The 20845-nt window shown below is 39.9% G+C and overlaps 1 protein-coding gene across 1 annotated transcript in view; it reads right to left on the bottom strand.

The window, feature by feature from the left end:
* map2 (microtubule-associated protein 2) overlaps positions 1 to 20845 on the bottom strand; it is a 99828-nt gene that overhangs the window by 12081 nt on the left and 66902 nt on the right. Inside the window, exons 5-16 of the mRNA XM_082508869.1 lie at positions 19847 to 19936; positions 18556 to 18630; positions 16358 to 16573; positions 14296 to 14577; positions 10056 to 13160; positions 9716 to 9958; positions 9296 to 9433; positions 7878 to 7939; positions 6352 to 6493; positions 5877 to 5933; positions 5423 to 5730; positions 1859 to 1993 (exon numbers count right to left, since the gene is read on the bottom strand). Coding sequence (XP_082364995.1) covers positions 1859 to 1993; positions 5423 to 5730; positions 5877 to 5933; positions 6352 to 6493; positions 7878 to 7939; positions 9296 to 9433; positions 9716 to 9958; positions 10056 to 13160; positions 14296 to 14577; positions 16358 to 16573; positions 18556 to 18630; positions 19847 to 19936 — 4853 coding nt within the window. The remainder of the gene's footprint in view (positions 1 to 1858; positions 1994 to 5422; positions 5731 to 5876; positions 5934 to 6351; positions 6494 to 7877; positions 7940 to 9295; positions 9434 to 9715; positions 9959 to 10055; positions 13161 to 14295; positions 14578 to 16357; positions 16574 to 18555; positions 18631 to 19846; positions 19937 to 20845) is intronic.

The following is a 20845-nucleotide window of genomic DNA, read 5'->3' as shown; positions in this document are numbered from 1 at the left end:
TGTGTATTATCTTCGTATGCTTGATCGCACTGTCTAATACTCTAGGGACTACAGGATACTGATGATCAGCATACTGAAAAAGTGTCAGTGCACACATTTCTATTGTTCTGGAGCATGATTAATGCTTTAAAGAATGAGAAATCACAAGTTTGTGTTTTCTTTAACTGTTTTCTGTACCTCTTGCATTCATGTTGAAACAAATAGAGTTTTTCGATTTTCTTCCCATGAGTCATCAGTCTGCCAACCAGAGTATTTGTTTGACTTCTCTTTATGAAAAGTCTCAAGCCAACGCACATTTCTTCACATTTTCTTTCACTTTGAAGCCAGACTTTCTTGTAATGTTTAATGGTCCTGCGGAATAGTTCACCAGGCTTTCCAGAGATCTTTCATAGTTTTAATGAATAATTTCAGCATAAATAAGGCACCTCACGCAAGAGATGGACCCAGGTATTATCAACAAATAACAGAAAACTTTTCAAAGAATAAATACATAAATGAACTGATAAACAAATACATGAATTAAATTGTCTCTTTAGGCTCTTTGTTACTAGCAGGCTGTCACAAAAACACATCTCAGCATGGTGTGTAGTGTGTTCTTAAAAAGTTTGAGGAAACTGCACAAGAAGAAGACTATTTGAACACATGAACAGTATCGGAAAGTCAAAATTCCACCAAAGACCTGACACATGACCCGAGAGATTCATTTGATCTTTCAGTTGATCCATCTACTGTTTACTGATTACTCATCAAAATTGGTCTCAATGAAAGGTTTGTTGCCAAGATGCCATTCATAAGGAAGAACATGATGAACACGATGAACCTATTGGTTAAAATAGTCAGTAGGTACAACAGTGAGTTTCTATAGCCATCTGTAAAACTTCTTAGAGGCTCCATCTTTGTTTGAGGCTAAATTTTTTCTTATTTCTTATTTAGCTGGTTGTCGGTTCTTGTGTATTATGGACAGAAAAGTATCTTAGCATTTTGATCCACAATGCCATAGCATCTGGAAAGCATTTGATTGGCAATGGCTTCCTTATCCAACATGAAAACGATCCCAAACACAATGCCAATGCAATAAAAGCATAACAAAATAGAAAAACACACAATGAAACCCAATCAATCAGGGATTGGCCTCCCCAGAGTCCAGACCTCAACTTTATTGAAGCAATGTAGGATCATCTTGACAGAGATTAGAGCAAAAGGCAGCCAACATCAAAAGAGGAGCTTTGACTGTTCTTCAAGAAGCCTGGAGAACTATTCCTGAACACTACTGAAAGAAAGGTTGCCTTAGAGTTTAGGCTGTGTTGAAGAATAAAGGTGGGCATACCAAATGTTGACTTAGAATTGTACAAACTCAGTTTTTGTTTTTTATACTATATGTTTGCACACATTTCAGTAAATCATTGTACATATTTCCCAAATGAGGGGTGGCTTAAGACTTTTCCTCAGTACTGTACAATTTCAACATGATGATTACTAAAATATTAAGAAAAAAAAAAGAAAAATACTGCCTTTTGATTTTTTGATGTGACTGGTTCGATCCTATGTAAAGCAGCTACGCAAACACGTTCTGCTGCTGCTCTGTGCGATGGACTTTCTTCAGCACTTTAAAATTCAATAATCAATCAAAAGACAAAAGGCAGTGGCCACGTAATAATTAATTGGCTCTAAAATAGTTTTTTGTATTGTTAATATTAATGGCTCATTTGAATTTAAATTTAATCAATCAAATTACCTTTTCAAGATATTAATGAGTAAAATTACACATAGTAAATGCTTTCTTTTTAATTATTCCACTGGGACAAAGGTTTCCAGACTTTTTATTCAAAGTGCTATAATTAAAAGTGATAAGGTATACCAGCAGGTCCTGCGTCCAGGTCACGCTGTGTACCGCAGACAGACACAGAGTAACAGAGATGAGGCGCAGCACTGACTTCCAGATCAAAGAGGCCCTGCGTTTGGCCTCTGTTGGCCCATCTGGGTCCTTCTGTTTCTATGAGGACAGTCATTAGACAGGTCAGTAGCTGAGTATAGGCTTGCTATATTGCTGTGGGCTGGGGGAGGCTCACTACAGGAGCTGCTTATAGTAACACTATTTGGATCTTTGAGGGTGCTGTGAATATTAAGGTGAGGAGTACACTTCCATCATGTCATGTGACTACTGTCTATAAATATTTGCAACAATATAAATGCTGTCACACTAGTTTGGCTTTTTAATTTTCATTAAGTTTAAAAAAAGAGGTAAAATTATGCGCTATCTATAATTTTGTACTACTTCAGTGGTACAATAGTGACACTAGAGGACCATTTCAACAATGAATGTTTATAACACTGTACTGCAATAAAGGCTCCAGTTAAACAAATACTTTAATCAATCATTTGTTTCATTCAAATGTCCTAAAGTTTTCTATTTGTATTTCCATTTTTCTCTTATAATTAACACTCAATGATATTCTCAAGTTATTTGCTTTTGTTAAAAGAACCTTGGAGACATTAACAGGAGCATTAATGCAAGTGTTAAAGATCATTATATATGATAATTCTTTGCCAAGCTTCTCACTATATAGCAGCCAAGGCAGGTAAGCAGGTAAGAAAATAAATGGATGGATAGATTTGTAATTGTATAATTATAAATGCTTCTATTAATATGCATCAAGGTGTCTTTTAAATCTAAACTAAAATGTGAAGATTAATACAATTTGACCAATGTGTCAGTAGGCCCGACATATAGCCCGAAATTATAAAAAGTATCACTCTTTATAACTGCTGATAAATTAACATTTTAAAAAATAGAGATGAGACAGGAGAAATATCCTTTAACAATGTTATGGGTGTTGATGGTCCACCAGTGCGCACTCTGCAACTTCAAGATCTCAGCTGATCTGATCAGAGTCGAGCTGAGCGTTGAGTAATCCATGATTTGCTGTGATAATAAAACAATGACAAATAACTACACAAATAACTTCTTTAATATTTCTTTTAGCCACACAAAACAAATGTTTTGTGTGGCTAAAAGAAATATTAAAGAACATATTTACAGTATATTAGCTTTTTAAATCACCAAATATCAGTACTGATATCAGTCATTATATTCAGTTTCATTTATGGGCATAAACATAGACCTCTGAACCTCAACAACTTATCAAACTACCACTGAAGACGAATAACGCACTGCATTAATCTATGCTGATTCCAAAAACAAAAGACTTTGTCTGAAGACAGCATGCTCATGTGTGAAACAAACACCTGTAATCAGAAGGAACAACTACACAATAAGGAGAATAATTCCCATTAAGGATCAGATATCTGTGCAAATTCAATAGATGCATTTGATAAATAGCCGCGTCTATCTAACAGGGAGATAACCCCCTAGTCAATGTATCTGCTATCTGTGTTACAGATAAGAAATACACAAAAGCATGACGTATTCAAAATCACACACAAGCAAACTAACACACAGTGGAGCAAAATCCACACTGAAATATTGGCCAAGCACTTCCACATCCACAGTGAGTGATGTGACTGTATAATTGAGTATTTACATTGCAAACACTGATGAAGCTAGTTAGGAACACTTTGACAAAGCATAAACAGTAATGCTGTACACATGCTAACCCCCCCCAGAGAAGCTCAAGCGTGTTTCTCCTGCAGATGACAGGCTGGCATTTGGAACATGATCCCTCCCTATTTTATGGCTGACTGCACAGAGCAGCTCAGAGGCCTGCTAAGTCATAAAGATGCCAGCCAAACACTTAGATTCCTAATCAGGTCATCAGCAAAGGCTTGTAGGAACTGATGGCTACAGACACATTGCTTCCTGGTGCAGTGCTGCCTTTGTGTTTCAGACTCGAGACATTTGTCAAAATGTAAGAAATGTACCCCGAGACACTGTGCTAATGCAGATTCTGTGCAGCAACAGAAAACAAGATTTGTAATTCTGATTTTGCTGAACTGCTGTCTTTGCTTTAGAGAGCCAGGAGGAACGCTTACGGGACAATACTGCTCAGAGTTCAGACTCTCGCTCAGGTGTCATAGTCATGTCATTTTCTGTTTACTGAAATCTCTAGATGGAGAACTGCTTGGTGGTGAGAAATCACAGGTAAAAATAAAGCTGACATAACATAAGCTAGCATTTACTGCTTTAAAATTGTAAAAAATGTATATATACATATTTTGAAATCATTCTTTAGACCTTTATCTCAGTGTTTATCTTTGGGATAAACTCACAATCAATCACAACAATGTTAAAATGACTTTTTAACCTGCCATCAGGTGGCAGTCTATATTAGTCTATATTAAACTCAGAGAAAAAGAGCCTCGGTCTACTGTGTTGATGGCAACAGATATATCAAACTGCTTTCATCCATCAGACACAGAGCAACATTTACAGCTCTTGAAGACAAATTTTTCTGCAATCTGATTAACGCAAGCATACTTTTACTTTCACTGACAGCAGCAACTGATATCTGAACTAATGCTTCACATAGAGACAACAGAGGAAGACAGCCACAAAATCAGACTGGGAACTGAAAATATCTAGAAGTGGTAAAGAACTGCTAAGCTGCTGTAGGTCTTGATTCACCATATAAATAGTTTAGATGATAAATCATATGTCCAATAGGTTTATATATCATTAAAATCAACATTATAAGTTGAAGTACATTTTAGGATAGTCTATCAGGTAAAGGAAAAGTTTAACACGCTACACTTTACATTGTATACATTGTAAATTTAACCAATGGGCACGTGTAATTACGTGTGATTTTCCTTTTTTCTTATACAAAACATCATTATGTAATATTTTGTACTCTTTTTTTTACAATGATGGATGGGCAAGATTATTCACGAGCTAGCAGCAGGCAAGGGAAACTAAAAGACTAAAGCAGGACTTTTAGCGAGGACCTAGAGACGGGAGGAAACATATGGGAAATAAGCATCTTAAAGCAGAAGAAAAAGACAGAAGATGTTAGACAAAACCTTATAATATTATTTATACGAGGAATGGTAAAGCAGACCTCATCACAGATCAGTGGTCTGTAAATATATTGTACAGATTTTTCTTGCAGATCCATATGAAACAGTTATTTGACTCAATTTTTTCCTCCTATTGAATGTTTTGTTGTTGCTTTATGGTTCAAAGGTCAAATCCTGAGTAAAATCTGCTAGGAGGCAAGCATTAAGTTTCTTTGCATGCTCAGTAAATCTACCTATATATACCTAATATACTTTTTATTTCTATTACATGTAACTTCCTGAAACAAAAATAAAATACATGGCAGCTTCTGTCTCTGAGATCAGTGCAGAAGGGAGAGGTAGGAAAAAAGGAAACTACAATAAGCAGTAAAACCAAATGTGAAGATGGAAGAAAATTAGCAAGCAGTTAAAAAAAGCTGCAGATTTCTGGACAAAGTAAAAGTGTTACCTGTCCTCCTTTAGGCTGATACTTGATATTCTCTGTGGAGCCAATCTTAGACTTGATATTCTTGAAGTCAGGGAGTGGCTGGTTGATAATACGGAGCTGCTTGGGTGTTGTTGCAGGTGACTTGGGTGGGGTACGGACCACAGCCACCTTCCTCTCCTGACAAATCAGACTGAGGGAGCGTGGGGTCCCGGGGGTCCTCGAAGATGATGAGTAACTGGGAGGAGTTCCTGGGGTGATGGCTGTTGAGCCAGGGGTGCGTGGGGTGGAGTGGCCACTGCGAGCTGAACGTGAGCGCACTGATTCTGTAACTGGTAAGATGACAAATACAGGTGATGGAGGTGGAGGTGAAGACAGGCTGCAATTCCTTTTATTCAAAATATTTTGAGTCCACAGCACAAAATTACAAAATGCTCTTAATTTATATCTAGAAATAGTAGAAATAGTCTGTAATTACCTGTCATGCTAGGAGCTCGCCCTGTCCTGTGTTCTGCCCTCATCTCAGTGCGAAATGCTGGAGAAAGGGAAAAATCAAAAGTTTTGGATTTAGTGATGGAGAATGAAGAAAAAGAGGAGTTTTAGTGCACGCTAATAGTCCAACATAACATTTTGGCTTTGTAATAAAAGTAAATTAAGTATTAATATAAAAAAACAAATGTTAAAGATGCCAGAAGACAGACAGAAATAGAGCGAGTATGCAAAAATCACTCATTAGCAGATGTCAGCTGGGACTTCTTAAAATAATCAAGCATAAGGCCTTATGAGTGTGCTTTTCACTTTCTAGAAATATTTTTCTAAAATTGATCAACAGTAGTAAAGACTGAATTAGTAGCATTTATCGCACACTGGAGGCTATCAAGAGTTTCGTTTTAGACAACCTAACGTAAACTAAATGCTGATACTTTGTACAGTTTAGGGGAACTGGACCCTACATGTGGGCCTGCGAGGAGCCGTAGAGCCAGAGCTAGTGATAGAGGTAGAGCTCTCTTCATGGTCATGGGGCCCACGGCGACTCATAAATGAGGTGTGGCGTGGCACTGAAGACCTCTTCTCTGGGCTCCGTGACCCACCATCCTGTTGGAAAGCATACAGGGAGCGCATTGTTAGGCCAGTCAGGCAGACTGAGGTTTATCTTTTTAATTCAATGTGAAACAACAGATATCGTTTGCAAGCAATATTACAAAATTAAAGCAAATAATATTCATGTTTGCATGAAAACATGTATGAAATTTCCAGGACTTGTGCAGGAACCCTGTCACTCTTCCATCCACCTACCTTAGCTATTTGTTTCTGTAATTCTGTGGAGCCCTGAGGCTCTGCTGAGGATGGACGAGGTCTATCTAGCGAGGCAGCCGCTCTGGATATGAAGGTGGGGATCTTTGTAAACGGTAAATGATGGGCATGGCACTGAGATGGTACAACAAAGAGGCGTGGTTGGTGAGGCGCATGAAAACAAAATAAAGAACACAGGATGACAAAAAGTGGTGAAAATACCACTGCTACAACATGCATCATGAATGCACATGATCTCATGAATCATGTGGAACAATTTACTATGTAATCTATTAAAGCAGCTCCTCTTGCACATTCATTTTAGTAAGAAACTGAAAACTCATGGGACATGAAAATATCAAACAAATAAACAAAACTTAAGAACGTGAGGGATACTCTTCATCATGCCCATGCAACAGCAACGGGCTACACTGCAGAGCATGGTATTAGAAGACACTTTCAGTATGCTGTGATGACATGACATTTAGGAAATATAGAAAGCATGTTCTTTTAGACACAATAACTGTCATTACCATGGCGGAGGAGTGAAATGGAGTCACGACCACAGGCACTGGAGAAATGTCACAGGTTGGTTCAACACCCACTCAGCAAAATAAACACTCCAAATGCGTCTGTCTTCACTACTTGTGCAAAAACCCATTAAAATATGCCAAGAAGAGGAAACATTTTACAAAATGTAACCACCATTAATAATTTTCTTCATGAAATATGAACAAAAAACTAATGCAACACCTGCCCGTGTTAGTGTGTAGATGGAAGGACAAAGCATTTGCGTTATCTGGATGTGATGTGTTATTGTGTTAATGTCTTTTGAGACTTTTTTTTTTTTGAACTCCGCAAGTCACCCTAGGAAATAACATCATTTTAATGATTCTACTGATAATTGTTTTTTCAAAATTACCGAGATGCTTTTTGTTTCAGATCCTGCAGAAGTCAAGATGTGTATTAGCGGTTTCATATTAATAGCAAAAAAGCAAAAGTTTCAAATATGTTGCACCAAAAAAAGGTTCTGCCTGTTTATAGTGTTCAGTATCCATTGAGTTTCTCTATGCCTATAATTTAATTGTTCATTCATGCTGACTGCCAGCAGAGTTTTCTTGGAATCTCTCTCAGTGTTTTTTGTGCCAGAGGTCGTGCCATTGTTAGGTTTGTTGAGTATACTTACTGATGCTCTGTCACGAGACTGTCTGGCAACGCTGAGAGGCTGACGACTGTCAGGTAGGACCTCTGAGGGACGGAGACAGACAGACAGAGAAGTTCAGGGAAACAAAAATACTTCAGAAGAATTTGTGCGTTAACCTTCGTACATTGAAGGAGAAGGAGTTAGGGCTCTCTAAATGCCCTACTTTGGAGGATTACCCCCATATTTATATCCTTGCAAGAATATGTTCCCATTACATAAAATGTAAAAATTACAGACATCCAACTTTGCATTCTTAAATGTGGCATGGTAAGCAATATGCCAAATTCAATGTTCTATAGGAGCTGGATGTTTCTCTCTTGACAGCTTTGTTCTGCAAAGATTTGGCAAGATATCACACAGAATGGGGGATTTTGTATTATGTAAGGCAACCTTGGAAAAAAAAAAATCGAATTGGGGCATTGCAGCAGTATACTGAGCTTTCCTCATCACTGACACAGAATTCAGTCCGTCAGGGGAAAATGGAGAGCAAACTGCCTCTGGGTCAGAGCAGCATTAGCAAACCTAGTAATAAGTTAAAGGGTGGCTGTCACTTAGCAAAGTCTGTCTACCATCCGGAAGGTCAGTGGTTCAATCTCTGGTACCTCTGGTCTTCATATTGACATGTCCTTGGGCAAGATGCTGAGGCCCCCATATTCCCCCCGATGCATTGATCGTAGTGACAGTGTGCGTGTAATAGAAAATGCTTCAAGGCATAGACTATATTAAAGTAGCTTGTAGTAAAAAGTGCTTTCAGTACTCAGAGTGGAAAAGTGCTTTTAGCACCACGGAGAAGATACCACAAGTTGGAAATGGCTAAACTGGATATGTAATTTAAAAGACCATCGAGGTTGTGAAGGTCTATAGTTTCTTTACTGACAAGATTCATTATTGTGACAAGTCAGCTGGACACCAGCAGCTGACAGAGAACCTAGATACAAACTGCAAAAAAAGATTTTATGAAGGAAAGATGTATTCATAAAGAATAACATCTTTATGAATGTGTTAGGAATTAAAGTATTATTTAAGTTAACAATACTGTAGTTAAGGGAAGTGTGCTGTGCCTTCTTAGACACATGTATATATGAGCATAGGTGTAAGCACAAACAAATGCTTAAAACAGAGAACACAAGTGAGACAGTATTTGTTAGCTCGGAGAACGAACAAAAAACACAAAAAAAGCAAAAAATACACAAATGAATCCAAAGAAAATATTAATGACAGTCAATCTTTATTATGATGAAACACAAAATAAATGCATTTGAAAACAAATGACTAACAAAACTAATAACATTAAACAACCAATAAAACAAAAATGAAGCGGAGGCGAGACAGGGAATGCTGTTGCGGTGACTGTCCTGCAGCAAGCACCAGCTGTGTGACAGACCAAGGCAACGTGTCACCTGTGGTTATTCTCCTGGGGCAGGAGTGGTGCTGGATAGGACGGGTCTGGCGGACTGCTGCTTTCCCCGCAGTCCTCTTGGACGGGGATTGAGTCCGAGTCTCCATTTTTTTGGCCAGGTCAGCCTTCTTTATCACTGCTGCATTATCGGAGAAAAGAGGACCAGTGACAACAGCAGAGGAGTGCAACCACAGACAGAGACAGTCGTGTTATAATACGGAAAACACCACAGAAAGCCTGTGTACGGTTCATGCATACTGAATATTAGCTATCTATTCAATAAGAAAGCCTGCATACAAAACAGTCAGATACACAGAGTGCTGTGTTTGAGGAGCAGCTGACTTGAACATTATTTAACAATGATTATTGCTTCAGTTATTGACTTTATTTTACATACGACGAAAAATAAAATTACAATAACCTTTTTTCTTCTTGAGTTCCTCTTTGGGGATGTAGGCAGGTTCTTTGCGGGTAGGTTTGCGTTCTGGAGTCGAGATTCGTCCCTTAGGCCGCCCCCCCTTAGTCTTGGCTTTAACAGGCTTTTCCTGTTTCTCTGTCTTCCACTGTTGTGCCAGTTTGTTCTGGACCACAGCAGGTTTTTTGACCGGACTAGACATCTTGGGCAAAGGCTCAGTGTGCTCCGTTACCATACTCTTATCGTCATCTGCAGTGTGGAAAATAGGGCATGAGACTTTATTCAGTTTGTGTATTTGAAGCTGACAAGAGGGAATAAAAAGAAGAACCAAAAAAGGTGATCTCACCTTGAGTGTCAACCCAGGAGCTGTCCAGAATGGAGTCATCCATTGTGGTTTCATCTCTATCATAGCTTTCTGTTGGTCCTTCTGTTTCTATGGTCTGAGCCTCCCTCTCGGGGGAGTCGGGAATTTCAGGAACATCTCCCATTTCCTCTAAACTGGCAGCCTCTATGTCCGCTTCCTGAGCCAGCTCCACAGACTCTTCTTCCTCTTCTTCTTCTTCTTTCTGGGCAGCAATGCAAACTGCTTCAGCCTCAGGTGGGGCAGAGAAACGAACGCTGTGGCCCGGCTCTTCGGCTTCATCAATGGTTTGGACCACAGTAATGAAATCATCTTCAACTGTCACCACAGACTCAATGGCAGCATGAGCCTCGGGTATTTCCTTCGTCACGTCGCCTTTGTCCTTCATCTTCTCAACCTCAGCAGGCTTTATTGCATCAGCTTCTTTTTGTCTTGCATCCACTTCAGGCTGGTCTGCAACTTTTGTGTTCATCTCTTCTTCCTTCTCACGCTCTTCCTTTTCTTTCAGCTGCCTTTCTATTGTTTCTTTCTCTTCCTTCTCTCTCAACTCCTTCTCTATTCTGTCTTTTTCCAGCCTTTCTTTCCTTTCTCTCTCCTCTTGTTCCATCTTTTCCCTCTCTTCTCTTTCTTTTCTCTCCCTTTCTTCCTTTTCCTTCTTTTCTCTCTCCTCTCTCTCTTGCTTTTCTTTCAACTCCTTTTCTTCTTTCTCTTTCTTTTCTTTCAATTCCCTCTCCTCTCTTTCTTTCTGCTCTTTTTCTTGTTTTTCTTTCAACTCTTGCTCCTCTTTCGCTTTCTTCTCTTTCTCTTGCTTTTCTTTCAACTCCCTCTCCTCTCTCTCACGCTGCTCTCTTTCTTGTTTTTCTTTCAACTCTCGCTCCTCTTTTTCTTTCTGCTCTCTCTCTTGCTTTTCTTTCAACTCCCTCTCTTCTTTCTCCAATTTCTCCCTCATCTCCTGCTCTTTCTGTTCTTTCTCCTTCCTTTCTGTTTCTTCCTTCAATATCCTCTCTGCCTCTTCTTTCTCTCTCCTTTTCTGCTCTTCCCTCTCTTCCATTTCTTGTTCTTTCTTTTCTGCCTCTTCCTTGATTTTCTTTTCTTCCTCCTCTTTAAGTTTCTTCTCGACTGCTTCTTTCTCTTGCTCTGCCTTCATTTTCTTTTCTGGATCTTCTCTCTCATCTTTGTTTATGCCTAACACAGGTGAAGCTGATCTTTTCGGGGAGCCATACATTTCTCTTTGTTTAAGTTTGGAGGGTGAGAGCACTGGGGAGAGCAGCTTGTCATCATCGATATTGCTCTCCACAGATGAGGCAGATGAAGTTTTAACAGGCCTGGCAATTCGGTCCTTGGCCACACCAGTCAGCTGGTACACATCTTCAGCATCCACTTCCTCATAGGCTTCCTGATGCACCAGCTTCACCTTCTCTCGAAGCTCCTGCAGCTCTCGCTCCTCCTCCAAACTGAGAGGCCTGTCCTCCATCTCCAGTTTCCGGATCTGCCTCTCATAGTCAGCAATCTCAGTTTCTGACGCTGAGCCTTCACCGCTGGCTTGCCGTTCAGTCTCGCTCACTGACCTCCCACCTTCCTCCAGTGTCACAGTGACAGTTGGTGTCACAAAAGGCTCACAGGGCTGAGCAAGTGGTGTCTCGCTTACAGAGGTAATCATCTGATCATCTTCTTTGTTCTTTTTATTTTCTTCAGCTGAATCTTTTCTCTCTTCTTCTTTCTGGTCTTTTTCTTCAGCTGCATCAGCAACTCCTGATGGCTGTGTCTTATCCTCCAAAGACACATCTCTGACTGCTAATTTTCTTGCCTGCTCAGCTACCTTTTCCTCCAGGACAGACGGGGTGAAGACTTGTGCAGAAGTGTCTGTAGGGCTGAACACATCTGCAGGGGACGGCATGGGCCCTGAATATTCACTAAAAACACAATAACCCATCTCTTCCAGCTGGCTGTCACTCTTTCTAGCTCCAGGACTCTGTTCCCCTGAAATTAGGCTAGCCAGTGGGTCATAATTTAAGGCAGAAGAATCAGATTGAATCGACTTCCTCCGAATGATTTCTGGGTCACTGTTTTCTGATTGCAGTCCCGAACGGTTACCAGCAAGGTCAAGCATTTCGGGCAAGTCTTGTGCCATTACTGTGCCATTTTTATATGTATTCTTGGGAGGCTCAGGGGATTCTGGAGATTCCGGTTCAGGACTAGGTTTTGGAGGCTGCTCTGTGATCCTTGGAGGAGATGAGGAGTCTGAAGTAATGGAAGCTGCCGTCTCAAGTATGAGTGGAGGGAAAGATGGTGGCTTATCTGCAGATGGTGTGGTAACTGGAAGGTAGTCTGCTGAGTCATCTAAGCTTCCACTGGTATATGACATGATATCTGTGGCCAGTGGGGAGAAGTTTCTTTGTCTACCTTGGCCACTTTGATCCATTGCTCCTATGGTGATGTTAAGTGAGTAACTCCTCTGCTCTAAGGCAAGTTTACCTGGGGAAAGCCTGCAGTCATTACTCCTGTCAGGAACTGTAAATACCCTAGTGTCTTCTGTTGTACTTTTTTTAGCTTCAGGTTTATCTTGAGCTTCAGCAAGTGTGCTGTAGCTGATCTCAGGAGAACTGGTATCATCAGTACTCTGCTTTTCACCAGCTCTACTCAGTTCGTAATAACCCTCACCTTTACTGTGAGGACCTTCACTAACCTCCATGGCTGATGTTTCAAAATAGGCTGACATCCCAGATCTGTCTTTTGTGTCACTTGTTGAGTCTCCTCCTTGAACTTTGGCTCCCACTGATGTGAAATCAGCAGGAGAGCTGATGCTGCTGAACTCTACCAGCTCCACTGATGGCTGCTTCTCTGACACTGTAATCGGCTCACCATATGTAGGCTGAAGTGTGAGCGATCTGACGGGTTCCTTGGCTTGACTTTGAACATCTGGGGGTACAAAGGATGGCATATCCATGGTGGGACTCTCTGGTACAACTCGTTCACCAGCAAAGAACCCTTGGATCTGGGGCTCATAAAACTCCTCTGGGCGTTTCTCTGATCCAATGCTGTCAGGGCTCATGGATCCACTGTCCTGCTTGTCTGTCTCCATCTTCAAAGCTGAAAGGATATCTGTAAGTTGGCTGTTCGATCATTACAGAAATGCATTGTTTTAGCATGCTGTGAATGAGATATCTATTAAGCCAGGGTCTGGAAAAGCTATGACAAAAACAGGCAAAGCTCTCCTCAGAAACTTACAGCACAATGGTACGGCCATCAATGAAGAAGTACGGCGAGATTACGCGGTCCACCAAGTCACAGATGGATGATAAAATGGGATGGTGGCGTGACGGAAACCAGCATGAGGCAACTGTGATGTTGCTTTATGGGAAACAAGCAATAACAGATGGGAGAAATATCCATGCTGACCTTCAAAACCATCAGATACCAAGTGAAATAACATTTCTGTCATTCAGTAAAATGAAGTGTTTAGTCAGTTTGTCAAGTTTAAAGCTTTTAATATTTAAATAGTTTTCACTATTGTGAAAAATCTAGGGTTTAAATGTTCAGATGTCAGTTTATTAGCACAATCATGGAAGAACTTTACTGGTAAATGACAGATAAATGCTATATGCTGTCACCAGCTAAAGGTGACAAAAACAACCCAAAAAAGAGAAATAATTAGGAATTAAGCTGATACAGAAATGCATTTGATGAGATGGTTTTACCAACAACTGCACCACACTGAACATGAGACAGCCAACACAAAATCCCCTGCAAACTCTGTACTCAGATTCATGATACCAATGATTTATGCACGTGTTGCAGGAATGAATCATGGCTACAAAACTGCGCACAGCACTGGCATACCAGCACTAGGCAATGTATAAACACAATGAAAAATCTGGAAGCTTATAGCAGGTGGAAAAAATAAAACCAGCAACCGTCACGATTAGCATCACTTCACTTCATCATACCACTACGAAAACGGCCGGCCCCGAAAACCACAGCAAGTAAAAGAAAATATAAGCAAAAATACACAATAAAACCAGGTTAAGTTAAAACAATGTGGCTTTTTTTCACCAACAAGCCTGTGTTGCCTTGCAGCCGCAGCAGAGCGCAGGGAGGATTACTTGCCATTCCACTTGAATTATAATGCTTATAAGTTATACATTTCCTTTGTACACATCTTGCGTTCTTATACAGTGGGCAATGCAGGAACATGCAGGCAGGGAGAGCAGAGGGCAGGACACACCTGTCTCCGGGCTCTCCTCACCCTCTGCTTCCTCCTCCTCTCTGTCCATAGAGCTCTCTGCAGTAGCACTAGCTGCCTCAGCCGGCTCCAGGTCTAGATCCTGGGCCTCGTCTATGGCCTCTGCCTGCTCTAAGGGCTCAGCTTGGGGGCTGTCCAGCTCGGGCTCTTCCCCACTCCACTGCTGCTCATCAAGAGCTGCCTCGGACTCTGCTGCCTCTGCACTCTCCTCCTCATCTTCCACCTCCTCCTCGTATTCAGCTGTAAGAGCCTCCATGGTCTCTTCTTCCCGAGAACAGGGTGAAAGGGGGACACATTAAGACTACAGGCAACACAGACTTGGGTTATGTGCGAACACAACTTATGACGGGACACTTTCAGCTCTAGGGAAAGATGGCCTAAAATATTTATTTGTTCACACATATATGTACATTACACATACAGTACAGACTGCTGTTATTTATGCATTTTTTGTTTTCTTTTTATCATATTAGAAGAATATGTTTTTTCCCCCCAAATATCTGTCTTTTTAAAATATTTTTTCCAGTCCATAAGCAAATCCTTAACAGATACTGACCTTTGATCTTTTACGACTAAGGTCAGTTGTTTAGTGGTAAAGATAACAGGAAACAACACTTCATGGCTTTACACTGCATGGACAGGATACTATATATGCAAGTAAATGAAGGAACATTGTATTCATTTGAGTGAAAGGAGAGTTAGCTGCAGATCCACCGTGACAATGTCGCATCTTTCTAAGGATTTGCAGCTGATCGTACAAAGTGGTTGCTAATAGTCATTAAATATGATCATTTACATTAGTTTACACTAACTAGAAGTTAATAAATGTCTTCAGTATTACACAAATGTTAAGTTCAGCTGAGATCTGTGATTCCAAACAACGACAGTAAAATATGTCCTGTAAGATAACTTCTGAATCCCTAAGCTATGGGAGTCAAGAGTTCTGGCTTTTCATTTCATTTTAATTTAATATCTCTGGAGAAAGAACTTTCTTTCCTGCACTCTTTTGAGCAAGAAAAAAAAAATCAGCAGCATCAGGAAAGTTTAATAACTGAGACAAGTTGAATCGGTTCGAGATGGGCTCTTGGTTTCTCTATATTACTTTTTTTGTATATTACTGGATAGGGATTTGGATTCTGCCATTAGATTTCCAAAGATTTATTATGCTATTTTTACAGCACCTTCACAGCATTACAGTCATACTAGACTTTACACTTATTTTGTGCTGAATGACTGACAAACTTGTTAAAAAATGCCAAAAAAAACATGAAAAATCAGCTGATTATTTTTAGATTGGTTTGCTTTTTTAAAAGGTTATTTATTATGCTTACTGATGACCCCGAATAACAAGAACAAATGAATGGAATGATTTTTTTTATAACAGAGTTGATAATGGGTGTTTATTAAAAAGGCAGAAGGGCCTCATAAGACTGCATGTGCATGACGTCCACATTTCTGAACCACAAATGTGGGTGAATATGTCTGAGCTGAAAGTCTTCCTTGTTGCCACAGTGAGAGTGTAAAGGTAGGTACGGATGAGTGTAGAGGGTCTGACATAGCACAGTATGATTTAGGGGATGAGAAGTAGTCTGGAGAAAAGAACCAAAATACATCTCTGGGTCTCCAAGACATCTATGAAAGGCTTATGGTCATGTTCCACAAGTCGGACTTGCACGATGGTCTGACTGATGAGCGAATGGCAATAAAACACTGTTATTTATATAACTACTTTGAACCGTCACTACTATGTGTTAGAGTTAACAGCATGGCAAACACGGATAGCAATGGGCTTGGGTAAAAGAAATTTAAAACAGAAGAGAAATATGGCTGTTAAATTAATATGCTGTTTTGATTGAATAACCAACACAAGGACACACAAACGCACACAAAGACAGACGAAGAGACGAGCTGACGGACGGAGAGACGGAAAGACGAAAGGAGAGAGGAATGGGGGAAGGGAGTCAAATCACAAGAGAAGAGAGGAAAGAAAGAGAAAGGAGATGGAGGGAGGGGGGATGGCAAAGAGGAACCATGCGTGGTTCACCTTCAATCTGTCTAAAGGCCACGGCTTGCCCTGTGGGGCGAGAGCCCGAGTGCGTCCACTCTGGGCTGAACAATGGGTGCTCATAGTACTCCTCTTCGGAGTGGTAGGGGTCGTCCTCGGGCACGGAAACTGAGATGGAGGGGGCGAGGAACTTGCACCTCTCACGAGAATTTTGGAAGCGGCGGAGAGGGCCCGCCTCCTCCTCATCCCCTACATCTACAAACAAGACAGACACAAGGAGAAGAACTGCAGGGAAATCTGGACACGCAGACTGAAAGAGAGAGTGAAAAGGATGGAGAAAAAAAGATAAAGGAAAAGGGAGAAGAAAGCAAAAAACTGGAAAAAAAACCACCAAAGAATGGCCATCTTAAAAGTGACTTAACATGCAATTAAAGATTTTTTTTCTATAAGGAGCTTTGGTCCAAACTTTTTCCATTTGGTCTTGACTTTATTATTTCATCAGCCAGTTCAACTGAACAGCAGTCACTTTGCACATGTAACTTTTTGAGACTGGTCAAACGGCAGAATTAAACTTTATAGATATGACCAGGAAAATATATTCTGCATTTATTGTATCGTTATTGATTTAGCTACTACTGATACTAGACTGAACAGAACTGAAAGCAGAACAAATATGGGCCCAGCTATGGTCCTTTAACTTTTATGAAATGCTAAGTAACCAGCAAGTTCAAAACAATTTTTGCCTGACTATTTAAGATGGACATTTTTTGCAGTGAAAAGAGAGATAAAGCTTGAAGAGAAACCGACAAAAGAAACAGAAAGAGTCAGCAGAGAGGGGAATGCCAAAGAAGAAGAAGAGAAAACTTGTTTGAGAGCAAGAGAGACGTAACACACAGAGGACAATGACAAACAGACAGTGACAAGCAACTCAAGATAACAAAGCTTTGGGGGCCAGCCATTCTTTGAGAGCAACAAAACGGGCATATTGTATCATTTGTGAAAGATATCTGCTTCACATACGAATGATTCAACCAAAAATAAAATACATACAACATTAAAAATAAACAGCTACAACAGTTATAGCACTAATACAGCAGAAGTCGCTAACAAACCTGTAATGTTTTGTGGGGGTTTTAAAAGCCACAGTGAGAACAAACCTCAACACTAATACAAACTACTCAGTCCTGTAAAACACTCCACCTACAGTAAGGAACCTACATCCCAACAGCTTTACAGCTGTTTGTCATGAGCACACAACACATAACAACACATGTCACAAGGCTTTGCAGCTCCTAACCTTATTTCTTTTAGTTTTAGTTTTATAGCCCAGTCACTGCTTAAAAAATTCGATCAAACATAAATAATCAAACTTTATCACAGCTCTAACTGGGATGTTCAAAATCACAGGATAAATCTACACTGTGTGATTCAGAAAATGTAAATTAAATATAAAGTATTTTATGTGTGCAAACGGCATTCATCATCTTCCAGTCTCAAGAGGCAAGCTATACTAAATTATGTAACTAGATTGCATTTCTACATTGGGAGGGGCTTTTTTAATACCCAATTTATTGGCTTTTCTACACCTTGCTGCAGCTTTCTTAGTCCTTAAATGTATAATTTGTATAAACAGAGCTAGATCTCTGTCACCTATAGCCACAGCCAAAGACACAGGGTACAATGACCAAAAAACGCAACACAATGATTAGACAGGCAAAACTGAAGACATAACTCAAGTAAAATCACAAACAACAAGAAATCAGAGGGTTACCTAAATTGGCTGTCATATTAGTGTGTAGAAGACAGTGAAATGAAGAGGTTAGAAAAGGAAATGGATGGAAAGGATGACAAAAAGAGTGCACTTAGTAGAGGTGGAGTGTTCATGCATGTTATTGCGTCTTTGTCAGGATAAATGGGGATCATAATGAAGATATTCATTTTATCTGTTTCAGGCATACAATGATGACACATATGCAGTATTCCAAAAGAAATGGATGACAGGAAAAAAGGAGAAGATGTTTCTGCTTATAGCAGCTTAAGTAGATTTTCTGAACGTTTATCAACGTGTGGTTCATGCCCTTTAGGCAGGGCGTGTCCGGAGAGGTGGGGCACTTCCAGTGCAAGCATACACCAAGACCCAAGTCTTGGTGGTCATAAAGCATCAGAAGCCACAGTCAAAAGAAGAAGTCTCTCTCTTTAAGAGACATACCGAGTATGTATTTATATTCTTGGCCTACCTTGTTCTAGAGGTCCAAAGTGCTCTGCAGCAGGTGAGGGGGGAGGCGAGGGAGGCAAATTGGTGGTGTCTTCAACTAGAAAGTGTGACAGAGATAAAAGACTGAAGTTATTAAAAAAAATAAATCACATATTATAAAGGATACTTTCCACTAGCAGAAAACACTTCTTGCAAGGTAACATGCCAAGCATATATATGTATAGCAAGGTATTGCAAGGCTGAAAACTGCTAATTTCCATTTTCACATGCATTTTTACAAGCAAAAAAAAAGAAAGAAAAAAAAAAAAAAGAGTAAAACATGGAGTACAGGTGCAGAATCCTGTAAAAAAGTGCTGTGAATAAGCAATAGCTTTGTATTTTTCTGTTTAAATAGCAGAAAAAGAAAGGCACTGCTAAATATGAACTCTGGCCATCCAATCGGTACCACATCTGGCAGCCAAACAGGATTGCTGTCCAACCATTGCTTAAATCATCAGTTAATACCAGTGAGTGCATATTCCCTGTTATTTTTAGTTTCAGTGTCAGTTGCTCACAGTTTTCACTGCAGCAGTAATTAGAAACAATTTAGTCTTTTTTTTTTAAATCACAGTTATAAACTGCACAGATCATATATCCTTTCTGTACATATACACAGGCACATTACACTATGCTTATGCACATTTTACTCCTGTTATGGGTATTATATATGTGGCTGTTCCCTGCTTGATTCTGTTGCCAAAGACGGGGGTCAGACAGTAAGAAACAGGCTAGGCAACGTGGGAGTTGAAAGTGACTAATTAAAGGATGGAGGTATGAGCTACTCTTGTTACTACAGGTACACTGTTCCATGTAAATGTTTGACAACCAGAAGCCTGGTTTTCAAGTGTGCAGGTTATGAGACTAATTAAACAAAATATACAACTGGTCTACTGTTTAGAAAGAACTACTAGAGTTGCTGAGGGAAAATACAGACATTTCTGTGTCTCCAACATATTCTCTTTTGCTGCAACATGTTTTTAACGTTCTTCAATTAGCGAGTCTTTTCAGGTTAGTAACAGTCTGCTATATTGCTCCACTGTTCACTTATTAAAAAAAAACAGGTATAACAATAGGACTAAAGATTAATAATTTCAGCTGTCTAGCAGATGGATTAGGTGCTCCGACTCCTGAAATGCTGCTTTTAGGGATCTGGAGACATGTCCTCTGTACCCAGGGCCAGGTCCCATGTGAACAGGGGCCTGCATATTATAGTTTTCCAATTGCTACTGCTCTCTAGCACCATTAAAGAACATATGTGCATTTTTATAGCTCACCTGATGGCAGTCTTTGAGTCTCCTGCTCTCCCTTCAGTACTGCCACTGCCTCTGCTGTCACTTCCTGTACAATCCGGGCTGACACTTGCTCTACCCAGACACAGACATACAAGGTCAATGCAATATTATTAAACATGTTTCAACCAGACTAATTCTCTGTCCATTTTGCTTTACAGTAGCTCTTTCATGTCACTCAAAATGTGAGACGAAAGGCAGCATGAGGGGGCTGAGAATGTCTTCATAACACCATGTCTGCTAGTGAAGGCTGCAAGTGTCACCATGGGAACACAACATCCCATGCAGACACAAAGTATGAAAAAATACCTGTAATACTTTCTCTATTTTCATCACGACAAAGGAAATTTTACATTTCAATAACACACAGTAACATTTATAAAAATACTGCCAAACCTAAAAGTAACATAAAGAATAAAGAATGCAACAGCTTTTTACATAGAAATACAAGAATGATACCGCAATGTGTAATACTGTCAGTTGTTTACTATTGTTTTTGATTTTTTTTAATGAATGATCAAATGTGAGCTGAATCCAGTTCCGTCGGCGCAGACTTTTTTGTAATTTAACTATCAATCTGAATTCATTTCATTATCCAGGAAAGAGTGCTGTCTCAAGATGCAGTTCAAAGATGGACCCAACTGCAGGCCAGCACAAAAAAAGTGAGCTTTATTTCTAAGCTGGTAAAACAGTCCAGAATGAAAGCAAATACGGAACTGATTAAACCAAGAATATAAAAAACCTGACAAAAAGCAGGAACAGGAAGAGAATGACAAAGAGAGAGGTACACAGAGGACTAACTGGGAATAGGAAACAGAACTTAATCAACACAATAAACAGACAGAAAGTGAAACAGCGGACATGAGAGGAAAATGAGCCACAAGAATAAAAGATAAATGAACAAACTGGCAGCAGGAGGACTGAAAGGAGATAGGGAAACACTGAGGGAGCTAAACACAGGTAACAAACTCAAACTAGGAACTA

The sequence above is a fragment of the Aulonocara stuartgranti genome (assembly GCF_965226115.1).
Source record: "Aulonocara stuartgranti genome assembly, chromosome: 16".
NCBI classification, from domain to species: domain Eukaryota; kingdom Metazoa; phylum Chordata; class Actinopteri; order Cichliformes; family Cichlidae; genus Aulonocara; species Aulonocara stuartgranti.
This window is presented reverse-complemented; position numbering and strand designations above follow the sequence as displayed.